The 13,365-nt window shown below is 42.6% G+C and overlaps 1 protein-coding gene across 1 annotated transcript in view; it reads left to right on the top strand.

Annotated features, from left to right (window-relative positions):
- Positions 1-13,365, top strand: part of TDRD1 (tudor domain containing 1) — a 106,586-nt gene that overhangs the window by 20,564 nt on the left and 72,657 nt on the right. Inside the window, exons 5-6 of the mRNA XM_089653094.1 lie at positions 2,180-2,282; positions 8,612-8,663. Of these exons, the coding sequence (XP_089509220.1) occupies positions 2,180-2,282; positions 8,612-8,663 (155 nt within the window). The remainder of the gene's footprint in view (positions 1-2,179; positions 2,283-8,611; positions 8,664-13,365) is intronic.

Here is a 13,365-nt window from a genome sequence, read left to right as displayed (position 1 = left end):
CATGACCGCGCAATTGTCATTCAAAGTGTGATAGCGCTGAAAGCTGAAAATTGCCCTGGACAGGAAGGGGGTGAAAGTGTCCGGACAGGAAGTGGTTAAAGCAAATAAACATCCTTTTTATTTCTTGTTTAAACCTCATTAAGACCTCATGCAAACTGTATGTTTGCCATCTTTCCTAGTCTTTCCTCCTGGCAGCAGCCTTTAGGCAGAAAAACGTCTGGTGCTTTTAAACGCATATAGGTACGTCAAGTACTTGGATGGTAATTTTATAGGCCACAATAATATTTTATTCTGGCCATTGAAATGAATCAACATTCAAGCACTAAACGTGCCTAGCATTATTGCACGTTCACACACAGCAAGTTTTTCTTTTTCTGCCATAACACTGATGCTACTTGGCACCCTGGTTGTGGGTTTTTTCTTTTTTGCCTCTAAATACTTAAAGTATATATAAACCCTCACCTTGTAAAACAACCCATTCAGTTTAAAATAGAAATGAAAGGCAAAACATATGTGTATAGATATAAAAAAGCACAGAAATATTCTCAACTGCATAAGAAGCTCAGGTAGGAGAAATAGCCGTACACTGATCTTCCCAGTGATTGGCTGTGAAGGGGGGGGCTGTCAGCAGAAGTCTGATCATTGGAGGAGAGAAGTTTGAGTTCCCAGCACAAAAGAGAACTGACCTCACTGTACTCTTTTGCCCAGTGTGGTCAGTTTTTAAATAGGAAAGCAGAGGGACCGGCAGGAACACCAGGGATTTCACACAAAAGGGAGCAAAACAAAGAGAACATGATACAAGTACATGGTACAGCAGGCACATTTCACGGATGAAAAATGTGCATTTACATATTCAGACACCTTTAACAGTCACATTAAAGAAAATCCAGTGTACATGAGGCCTGAATATATTTTGGAAAAGTAGTAATTGAGCGCTGGGAACAGTAATAAAAAGCCGCTTTCATAAAGGCAACCTCTAAACCCAGTAATGAAATATATAAAATAAATATGCAGCGCTAATGTGAGTAAATAGATATAGATATTGATAAAATATTGAAACAAATATATAGCACAATGTTAAACCACATATGCTAGATAGCTCAGTCCTGATAGTAGTAAGGCAAAGTGATTGTGTGCAGGTGTTCCAGAGGTCCACGGTCAAAGATAAGGGTGACTCTTGCGCACTTGAATGTACAAATATTGTACTAACCAGATAGCGCATTAATTGCGGGTGGAGCAATTAGGACCTGCTCCTGGTGCTCTGGACTTGTGATACCAGGCAGATGTCATCCGCAGGTCAGCCACTAGATGTCCTCAGTCTAGGTGCATGCTCAATCATTCCACCAGGACCATCATCAGCAGGAGTAGGGGGAAGTCACATATTAATCCAGATCCCCAGGACCTTCAAAAACAGGCTCACATGGAAATAATGAGCCCCAAGAAAGCTTCTAATAGTGTAGTACGTCTTTAATGATCAGAAATCCAGCATAAACAAATAAATAAAAAACATCAAGATCAGAGAAGGCCACCAATCATGATGGCCTTGTGGTATATGCACACAGGTCAGGGGCACCTCCCTAAAGGTGCCCCTGACCTGTGTGCATATACCACAAGGCCATCCTGATTGGTGGCCTTCTCTGATCTTGATGTAAGTTTTTTATTTGTTTATGCTGGATTTCTGACCATTAAAGACGTACTACACTATTAGAAGCTTTCTTGGGGCTCATTATTTCCATGTGAGCCTGAATATATTTTAGTTGATTTTGGTGTAATTTCTTAAAAAGTGTTTCCATCATTTTCTGCACATCACAAATTAGGTTGAAACTGGGCTTTGAATGCTGTGAACAAATTAGTATTTATTGTCTTGTACAATACTGCCATCCAACATGTTTCGGCCTCTGAGGGCTGAAAGTGTTTGGGTTTAGGTAACTTACTGGGAAGAGCAAAGTGAAGACTTCAGCAGTTTGATATTCATTCATGGTCCATTGAGCAGGCAGGGGATTAAAAAAAACGATGCCCTGCAGTTGGAAATAGTATCGCCTTTTTGCTATAGAATGTAGCAGATGTGTGCGTCAATCATAGACTGTGGCTGGACAGAATTACAGCCAGAAATATATAATGTGAATTCTGTATAGTAAAGGTGGTTTGAACATTTCTGTAAAATGTGTTTTCTGTGCAGGGTCCCTGAGGTGTTCTCGGTGCCACAATACTTATTACTGTTCTGTAGACTGCCAGAAGCAAGATTGGAAGGCACACTCTGTTATCTGCAAACCAGCAGCTACGTAAGTAATTAATTCGAATAGCAGCACTAATAGCAAATCACAATAGAATAATCTTCACAAACAGGTACTTATGTACAGTAAAACAAATTTTTTAATCACACAGTACAAGACACAGGCTGTCAGTCATAACTGATTGGTAATATGTCGCACTTTCAGATGATTAGACAGTGTCACTCAAGGCTTTCACACTTCTCATATAATCCCTCCCACCATGTGATCCAGTGTTTTTGCCAGTGTTCTTAGGATATGGACGGATCTCTCGGTGAGAGAGAAGATTGTTAGAAGAAACACTGATATTTTCTTTCAAGGCATTTTGAAGACTGGATCAGTGTCCCCCTGGCTGCATGCTTTGGGAATTGTACCTGGACCCTGATCAAAGAGAGGTGCCAGGCTGGCCTGTACTGTTGCAACTGCACTGGACCTGCCATACAGGCAATGCTGCTAGGTATCTCGTACAGCATGTTCATTACTACCTGGTGCTCTACAGGTCCAAGACAAAAGTCCACCTGTGAGGAGGGAACCCAATCTCACAAGATTTCCCCCCCCCCCCCCCCATACCAAACAGCATGAAGTTACACAGTGACCTGTTCCTGAGATTTCTGCCCAGGGTAGTGTAAGTAAGGTGCTGACCTGTTAAAAATGGTTCAGAGAGGCTGCTAACGTGTTCCTCCTACTTGTAAGGAGACCAGGTATTGGAGTAGGTGGATGATTTTGAGGGCTGTTTAAGAAGGCCACGTCTCACTTATCAGGAAGCCAGTGCCATTTGGTTGTGCTGCCCTTCAGAATGATGCACATACAATGCTATGGTGCTATTTTGGGTGCTCTGGCCTGCCGTATTGCTGCTTTCATCCTGTCAAGGGTGCAGACACCGTCCTGGTACTCCTGATGACCAAAGGGTGCATGTGCGGGCACCATTTTGACCTCTGTCCAAAATGTCAGCCGTGCCTGTGCTACAAAGGACACATGTACGGACACCAATGCTTGGTGAAATGCGCTACAATAGGACACGTGAAGCAGGTGACTGCCTTCCAGATCTTCCCTTCTAAACTCTGTACAGTGCTAGGAGTGGTGCATTTTTGCACCTGAATTGGGTTTTTCCTTAACGGGCACCGTGCAGAAAATCTGCAGTTCTGGTGGCTGCGAGTGCCCCTTAGGGGAACCGGTTGCAATTGAGGATGCAAAACACAGAGGGGAAATTAAACGTAGTCTTATCGATACTTCCCAGGCATTGTTCAGTTTCAGTCGGGACTAGGGATCTGGGGCTTCTCCACGGATCAGACTATCAAGGTTCCCCTTATTTTCAGAATCAGGGCTGTCATCTGAGACACTACATTCTTCCTGTAAGAGTAAAGAAAAATTTTCCTTCTAAATCTCTTCCATTAGCAGGGAAATGGCAATAAGAGATCAGCTAAAAAAGGTAGGGCTCTCAGTCCCTTGGTTTCCTTGCCCCCCGTTGACTCGGTCTTCTAGTTGGTTGTATGTAGGATAGTGATTTTGAACACAGGGGGACTTTTCTTCAGAATTTGATGTTTCTTCTGTTGAAGAAAGTCCATCCTCCACATTGTTGTCAAAACTAAAAGACACCATTTTAGTGCTCATAGTGGAGGTGCTCAAATGTCTTAAGTTAGACCCCTTTTACATGGGCCTGTCCTGAAAAACGGACAGGTGGACCCAATCTGACCATCCATTGTCTTGTGGACTCGGTGGTTGTAATTGGGCTTGTGTCTGTTTACACTGGTCTGCACCTGATCTGCTACAAACAGATGGATGGGGGATCTGTTACCATCCATCTGGGCGGATCGGATTAGAGGACAGTTGGGTGTAGACGGACAGGCAGTCAATTTATATCTAACCGCCCATAGAGGAAAGTGGGCTGTGTTCTTATGCATAGTGGTGTCAGTGTGACAGATACCCTGCTGAGCAAGTGGATTCGCTGGCAGAGTCCGCCTGTTTGAAAGGGGTGCTGTGCCTGATGCCAAAAAGTAACCAGCATGGGTTCTAGTTAACAAAAAAAAAACACTCCAAATATGTTTCCTGTTCTTGACTTAGTTAACTACCTGCCGACCGCAGATAGCCGAATGACGGCTGCACTGCGGCCGGCCAGTTCTGAGTGGACGTCATCTGACATCCTCCCAGAACGCGCTCTCCTGCGCGCCACAGGGGGCGCGCACCCGGCAATCTCCGTGATCGCTGTGTCCTACGGACACAGCTGATCACGTGATGTGGTAAAAGGCCAATCACAGCGGCCTTTTACCACGTGATCAGCGGTGTCCAATGACACGCTGATCACAGGGAAATGCAAGTGCTGGTTCTCGGCTGCACTTTCCTCACGCTGTCAGATCGTGAGGAAAGTACTGCCGAGAACCGGCAGTTGTCAGAGCGGGGATCGGCACCGATCATCAGGGCACTGATGATCAGTGCCCTGATGATCGGTGCCCAGCAGTGCCACCCGCAAGTTCCGCCCACCTGTGCCCAGCAGTGCACCCACCTGTGCCCAGCAGTGCACCCACCTGTGCCACTCTGCAGTGTCGCACACCTGTGCCCTGCAGTGTCGCACACCTGTGCCCTGCAGTGTCGCACACCTGTGCCCAGCAGTGCCACCCACCTGTGCCCACCAGTGCCACCCACCTGTGCCCACCCACCAGTGCTGCCCACCAGTGCCACCCACCAGTGCAGCCCAGTAGTGCTGCCAGTCAGTGCCACCAGTCAGTGCCCAGGGGTTGTGCCAGTCAGTGCCGCCAGTCAGTGCCCAGCAGTGATGCCAGTCAGTGCCGTCTATCAGTACCCATCATCAGTGTCACCTATCAGTGCCGCCTATCAGTGCTGCATATTAGTGCCGCCTATCCGTGCCACCTCATTAGTACTGCCTATCAGTGCCCTTTAGTGCTGCCTATCAGTGCCCATCAGTGCCGCCTATCAGTGCCCATCAGTGCTGCCTCATCAACGCACATCAGTGAAGGAGAAAAAATGCCTGTTTGAAAAATTTTATAATAGAAACAAAGAAACTTTTTTTTTTTTTTTTAAATTTTTTGCACTTTTTTTTATTTATAGCGCAAAAAGTAAAGCGCCCAGTGGCGATTAAATACCACCAAAAGAAAGCTCTATTTGTGAGAAAAAAATGATCAAAATTTCATATGGGTACAATGTTGCATGACCGCGCAATTGCCAATCAAAGTGCGGCAGCGCTGAAAGCTGAAAATTGGCCTGGTAAATAAGGGGGTATAAGTGCCTGGTAGGCAAGTGGTTAAGGATGATTTGTATGAAGATTGAAAGCATCCAGAAAGGTTGTTTCCAACCTTAAGCAACAGTATCCCATGGGTGGGTGGGTTGTTCCGGAGGTTGATCCGATTTTTTCTTTCATCTCAATAAGACTCACAGTTCTGATCGCCAACTTGCCTGAGGATAAGGATATTGATGGCCTGATTAAGACTTTCCTTTCCATAGCCAGACTGACCACACAACCACTAGTGGTTGCAATAATGGTGTGTCAGACTCGCAGGATATGCTCCAGATATCTGTCTGAACACCTGGAGGTGTTCAGATAGATCAGACATTGTTGGTGGAGTCTAGATGTGGACCATCTAGCACCAGGTTCATCAAGAAACTGAACATTTTTGTAGATGAGGGATCCTGAAGCGTTGTCAGACACTGGTGATCAATTAAAACAGATCTATGCGGTTTCCCCCTCTCCAGTTGCTACTACGTCTGCTTTGTAGGATTGAAGTGAAAAGGGCTACAGTAATTTTGGTGGCTTTGTACTGGCCAAGAAGGGCTTAGTTTTCAAATGTTCTTTCCATGCTAGAGGCACCTCCATGGCCTCTTACAAACCCATAGGACCCAAGGTGTCATATACCACTGTGCTTCACTGTCTCTGGCTTTAACATTTTTGGCTGTTGAGGCCCATGTTCTAAGGGAGAAGGGTGTCTTATTGATTCCCATGCAACCTAAGGAAAGAAAGATTACTTGTTATTTTACCGTATTTCAAATGCATATTTCCAGTGGTGTGAACAGAGGAACCTCTGCCCTTGCCATTGTTCTATGGATTGTTTGCTTGCCTTCTAAAAGTCTGGGATAGATCAAAAATTGGTCTTGAGTACCCTGAAAAGTCAGGTCTTGACCTTAGTCATCTTGTTCAAGAGGCCCTTGGCTTCTCACTCTGCTCTGATGAAGACCTTTGTTGCAAGGGAGATGCTCACATTGCACCCCCTCATTGGCTGCCCTGGGACCTTCTTTTGGTACTTTTGGCTTTCTAGAAACTGCCTTTTGATGAGTAAGTGGCCTCCCTTTCCGATTAAAGCTCATTCTACTAGATCTGTTGGCATTGCTTAGTACTACAGGGTTGATGTTCAGGCTTTAGCCAATGCCAGTTTTGGCCGAAGTCAGAAAGTACTTTTTGTAGTACACCATCCAAGGTAAGCTTAGAGTCCTTTTAGAAAATCACCTTCCCAACAGCGCTCATTAGTGCCTCATGCAACTCCTCCAACTGCCAGTCTTGTGACCGACTCCTGGAATGGATTTAAATTGCAAGTGGAAAGAAAACTGAATGCTGTAATTACATTTATCAATACAGTTCATAAAAAGATTTTAAAAAATTATAAGAAAAGAGAAAATATTCTCATTCTCTCAGTACATTAGAGCCCCTGATGATGGCCGATTGACTACAATGCACTGGCTGGGGTTTGAAGCAGTGATGTCCGATACGATTTGATGCGTGTCTTGTACTGAGAGACTAGTATATATATAAAAATAATCTCAATCATTTTTTTTTTTACTTTATTGACCTGCATAGTTGTTATTTTCACCTTCCACCTGCATTGTGAGTGCATCCATTCCTTTCACATCCCTGCCTGCATTTAGAGGAACTCGGCATCATTAACATGCATTGGAATGTAACCAAGTGTTACATGCACTTGGTCCCCTGATATGTTTAAAAACGGTTAAGTTATAATAATACATCTTTATTCCACACAATCACTCTAAGTGCAACTAAAGTTTACATTCACAACGTCCTATGGACTTCTTCAGAGGGAAAAGTTTATTTAATTTCTCTTCTGGCTACTTATACATAATATTAAAGTGTTACTAAACCCACAACAGTAAAATCAGTCTGTATATGCAGTAAAGCATGCTTGTTGTACTCACTGTGGAACCTAAAGGGTTTAAAAAATGCTGTTTGATCCTGACTTCTCTGATCCTTTCCTACTTTTAGTGTTTCCCTCTTATTTCCTGATAAGACCTATCCTGTGGAGACACTCTGCACATGTTGTACAGGGGCAAAGTGGTAATGCATCCCATGACTTTTATCCTAGGACTTCCTTTTTTTCTAAGGTAGTCTTTGTATTCCACCTGAATCAGGTCATTGTACTTCTGTCCCTCTGTCCAGTTCTTTAAAAGGAAATTTCCATCCACTGTTTGGAAGTGATTTTTGCTGTGCACATCTATCTTTCAGTCACTTTTTCTATCAAAGTTAGACTAGTTCATTGTCATTCCAGATGGTTCCTGTAAAGGTGAACCAGCTTTTTGTTCCACCATTTCTGGCTGGCTCAGGTAAACCATTGTTCAAGCTTATGGTCAAGGATCGGGCACCACCTATTTCCTGTCAAGGCGCATTTAGATCTGTAAGTGCCTGGCTCTTTGGCTTCAAGCTTCTGTTACTCAAATTTTCAAAACTGCCACCTGGTCTTATGTTTGTGTGCTCTGTAAGTTCTACCTGGTAGACTTCTGTGTCATCTGATACCAGGTTTAGGGATAGGATACTTCACACCTTTCTGAGCTGCTGGCAGCCCCCGATTTTCTGTTTACATTGGGCCTGTCAGCCATTGTTTGCTGCTTCCACCACTTCTCAGTTGGACTGCTTTTGGACATTCTGACGGGTACAGACTTCCTGGGTGGATGAGATCAGTGGGTGAGAAAGAAAATTGGATTTTTGTATTTTACCATAACATTTTTTCTTGGAGTCCATTGAGGATCACTGAACCCACCCCTATGTGTTTTATGATCATGCTCTTGTTTCTGCTTTGCTAATAAACGTAGGCATGCTGTTAGTAGGAGGGTTTATATCGAGGGCCGACAGTTTTGTTTGTTAGTGTCCATTTATCCTGTAGGCAGCATTATAACCTGAAGGCGAAAAACTTCCCATGTCCCTCAGCGCAGTCCAAGAAAAGGATTTTACAGGAAGTACAAACATGCTGTTTTAGTCTTAAAGTAAGAGGTTATGTACAAAAAATACATTGTTTCCTTTAACTTGCAAATCTTTATTTTTATAACTTTTTATAATGAAGGGTTAAATATATTTCTTATTTTGTTAATTTCCTGCAAATTCATTTCAGGAAAGGGACTGATGAGAAGAAACCATGTATTAAAGATGGAGAGGTAACAAAGGTAACAAAAGATTTTTTTTGCTTGATTAATTCCTGGAAAGCATGCTCTGTGCAACTGAATGTTTAACAAAGAGTTTAATGTGTTTAAAATTTCAGATTAGACAAATGTTGTTGTATGTAGTGGGAAACGGTGAGAATCTCTAGTGTTGCTTCTGCCATAAAAGTATGTCGAAAGCCCCCAAAATAATGTATTTTGTTCTGAAAACAAAGGATTGACAGAAACAAATGACATTTTTGACTCTTATCCACTAAAGGAAAGGTTTTAGCTGGGGTTAGGCTTTACCTCTTTCTATGTCTCACGCTAATTACTATGTGTGTGACAGCACAGCCCTGTAACCTGACTACTGGCAGGTATAGCAGCCTACAGTCTGTTTACATCTCTTCAGTAGACAGTAGCCGATTTTCTAGTGGAAGCGATTTAAGGCAACTGTAAGGACATGGGAGTAAAAAATGCTGTGTTTGTTTACTGATCTGAAATGAGATGCATTGTTGTCTATGGGGCAATGCATATGGCTAAAGTAAAGATCAGTAAGACGACTTGTCTTGTAATTTGACAGTTCCAAATCGCATGAAAAGTTGCACCCTATTTGTGCCTATGGAACCATTCAAAGCCGTGTGAATCTGACTTTGCGGTGCTGCACCAATTTGGAGAAAAGGTTTCTGCACTATTTTTGTGATTTCATGAAGTCGCACAGATGTCATACAAGTCAAACGTGAAATCGCACTGGCCTGCAGCAAAATCGCATTCACAGTGAACCAGGGCTAAATGAGAATATTATGATTCTGGCAATGAAGAAGCAGTTTACTCTATACGTTTACACACCTTAACTCGCCTATATTCGACATGGCTCAGGTCTTTTTTGTCCCCTTGCACACGGGCATCACAAGTTCATGAGTAAACATCTGTAAATTATGACGCCTGTGTGCAAGGGGCCTAAGGCTGCTCAATAATTTATGCACAGTTTGCAAAGTAATGACCCACCTGTAACGAAAGCGGACCCCGACTGCACTTGGGTATTTCCATTATAATACCGCTTCCCTGTCCGAATACTGACCACGGACACCACCGCTGACCATTTAAGACTAGACGACACCAGCCTTGAAGTAAAACCAGGAAATAGACTCCTTTATTTTAAAACAGATACAAGATATATACATTTAAGGGAACAATCCCCCCTCCCTGCATAATGACACAGGGCAGGGCAATCCACACCCAGTAACAAGAGACATACCAGCAGCCCGTTTCATCAGGGGGAGGGCTGCCGGAAACACCCCCCACCAAGCCAATACACACAAACACACACATCCCATAATAGTTTGCTCCCAAGCAAGACACACAATAGAACAATGGGATGCAACCACATGGCATTAAACAATCAACAACCCCCCACCTCTCTCCTAGACATGTCTACAGAATATGAGAACAGATCACCCTGTACCCCTTACAGGCACAGGGTGACTTACACATAAGAGGGATATGGGGAGCTGAGACAGGGGTCTTCCCACCTCTCCAAAGTGAGCTGTGTTCCATGGGCCCCCCACCCAAAGTGACTCCCGTCACACCACCCTTTGCCAATTTTTGCTTGTTGCTGTTTCAGAAGCGCATGCAGTTTGAAGGCTTGACATATTTCATATGTTTTTACTTGATGCAGCCTCATATTTTATATTTTACTAAACATTTGTAAAAAAGGTTGATTGTGCTACAGGTTATATATCGTTGCGCACACCGGAAGTGAAAGCACTAATTCTAGGTCCCTTAGTCGCTGTTAATGCTAAACTGATAACCTGTGGAAGCTTTTAAAGCGTCACCTATGGAAAAGTTTAGAAAATGTAAGTTAGTGAGCGCAATCTGAAAAGCAATCAATGCACTAAAAGGAACCACAAAAACCTTTCTAATAGAATCACAAAACCAAGAGTGCAGCGCTATATGAGAATAAATCTTAATCACAGAAGTATAAACAATAAAAATGAGTCCACTGTGATATCAAAATACGGATTCCTCAGTCCACAATGAGATTTCTAACACTGTAGGTGTAATCCGGTTTTCCATTGTGCCGATATGGATAGATTGCCTACTCACCAGAAACACAGTGCAAAAACGCATATCTGGATCACATGCATCCTGGGATCTCGAATGAAGACAACCCGGTGTTTAGGATCCTCTACACCGGGTTGTCTTCATTCGAGATCCCAGGATGCATGTGATCCAGATATGCGTTTTTGCACTGTGTTTCTGGTGAGTAGGCAATCTATCCATATCGGCACAACGGAAAACCGGATTACACCTACAGTGTTAGAAATCTTATTGTGGACTATGGAAAAGTTTGCATACCAATGTTTGCCTCTTTTTTACGGGCGTGTGCAATTTAACATTTTCGATATCTGTTTTCTTAGCACAACCTAATATTTTATGTTTTACCAAAAAAATTGGGTAATACATTCCTTTTGTGTGCGATAAAATTTACGTTGGCATATTTTATGCTGAAAATATTGGTTTGATAAACAGTTTCTCTAATGTCATGTCACACAAAAATTGTAACTACCTCCATTTTTTTCTCCAGTCTCTGCTTTCATAATATGTATACACTGTTCAGGGGTTTTAACTAATCTTCAGACCTTGACTTCAGGCATTGAAAGTTGGATAGTGTGTGATATGAGATCCAATTAGAAAGATGAACTTACCTTTGCTCTTGTTCCATTGTCCAATCAGCAGGATGGATAGGTGACCAACCTGTGTGTGTGTTACCATTAAGAGAAAAGTCAGATCACTCTTTTGGCTATGCAATGGGAGTGTGGCATTCTCTGGAGTGGATGTTTGGAATTAGTTATTTGGCAGGGAACCCAGTCCACATCTATGTGTTTCAGCTGTGTAGTTTGGTTGGTGTTCGGTTTTAATCTTATGCTGACAGGCAAAAGATAGAGGACATGATGGGTTTTTTTAAGTTTATTAACTAGTGAGTTTGACATCTGTCATGCATTACTCTAGGTATAATCCTGCTGTCATCGCAGACTTCTCATTTTCTTGGGCTTGCCTTTTATTTTTCTAGTCTCTGTGTTTGAAATGGACCACAAGTGGTGTTTAAAGCAGAACTCTAAGGGGCTGTCACAGGCGCTCATCAAGGGTGCCCAACTATGCCTTCCCTTTATGCCTAGCAGCACTACAGCTTCTATGAATGAAAGGTGGTCTAAGAATGGAGAACAGATGGGTGATTGAACCATCCACCCCCTCCATTCATAGATGTGTTTTATACATAGAAGCTGCAGTATATGTTTTTTTTCAAGCAGTATTTAAGTGCCATAACTTCAGTATTGTAATGAACATATTGTTCTGAACTAATTGAAAGCTTTATGGGAAATTGAGCCAGACAGATGAAAAATTACTCCTACTGATACAGCGCAGTATATATATATTTTATTATGTAACTCAAACATTCCTCCTGCACATTGCATGACCCTACTGTTCAGAAACTTCAGATTTGCAGCTTTCATTGTTACCTTCATTGACATTTTTGTGAGGTTGTGCTCTCCCCACTTGGTAAACTTGTATTGAAGGATAGCAGTAGATAGGGCCAACTGTCCCTCCTCCCACCCTTGCCCTTCCTATTCCCTATAGTATACCCTGCACAATTGATCTCAGATTTGCTGGCAACCTCCTCCATTGGAGTTGATTCCCTCTGTGGCAATAACAGCCTCCCCCTCTAAGAAGGCTTTCCACAAAATTTTGGTGTGTATCGGAGGGAATTTGCACTGATTTGTGACGCTGGGAACTGCTGTTGAATGACAAGATCTGGTTTGCAGTCTCTGTTCTAATTTATCCTAAAGGTTTTCTATAGTGTTGAGGTCAGAGCATCGTGCAGGGCGCTTGTGTTTCTCCATAGCAGACTGGTTAAACTGTGTCTTTATGTAGCTGGTTTCCTGTACAGGGGCAAAGGCTTTCTAAAAAAAAAAAAAAGAAAAGGACCTTTCCCAAATTGTTACTACCTGGTTGGAAGTGCACAATTGTTTGAAATGTCTTTTGTTCCTACTGTTTAAAAAAAAAAAAAAAAAGTTTATTTAAAAAGAATACAAACAAAAAAATAGGAATGCGCTGTGAATTACTAAATATACATCTATAATCAAAAAGTCCACATAAATAAAGTCACTTCAAAGTTAGTGCACAAAAATTGTTTTTCAAAATTGGTGCAAAAAATATATATTTTGTATAATTGTGCTCATAATCCACCACCAGAAGAAATAAATAAACTCACCAGAGCTTTTTGCTGATTAATTAAAACGCTGTTGCTCTGGGAGCAGTGAAGTATCCAGGTGGCAAAATCAGTACTCTGTATTGAAGAGGGATATTCAAGATTGGGAGCAATACTATGCAACAGAAGTATCAAACCAGCACCTGGGAACCTTTTATTAAACGTATCCTCCAGTCCTAGTCAAGGAGCCACACTCGGGAATAAAGAAAAAGGATGATGGTGCAGCGAGTTTAAAACATCATATTTAATCAAAAGTAAGTAAAACACTCACAAATAAGGTGTCACGCCGACACCAGCATGATAGGCAGTCAGCAATACCATCAGATTGCAATCAGCGAGCAAACCCACTTACCACGGATACCTCCGCTAGACAGCAGGGAACGTCCTGACATCACGACATCCAGGCTCTGACCTACGCGTTTCATCACAAATGACGTCCTCACGGAGCGGCTTGGATTT

The sequence above is a fragment of the Staurois parvus genome, unplaced genomic scaffold, assembly GCF_062004578.1.
Source record: "Staurois parvus isolate SC_StPar_1 unplaced genomic scaffold, SC_StPar_1.0 ptg000697l, whole genome shotgun sequence".
Lineage (NCBI taxonomy): Eukaryota > Metazoa > Chordata > Amphibia > Anura > Ranidae > Staurois > Staurois parvus.
This window is presented reverse-complemented; position numbering and strand designations above follow the sequence as displayed.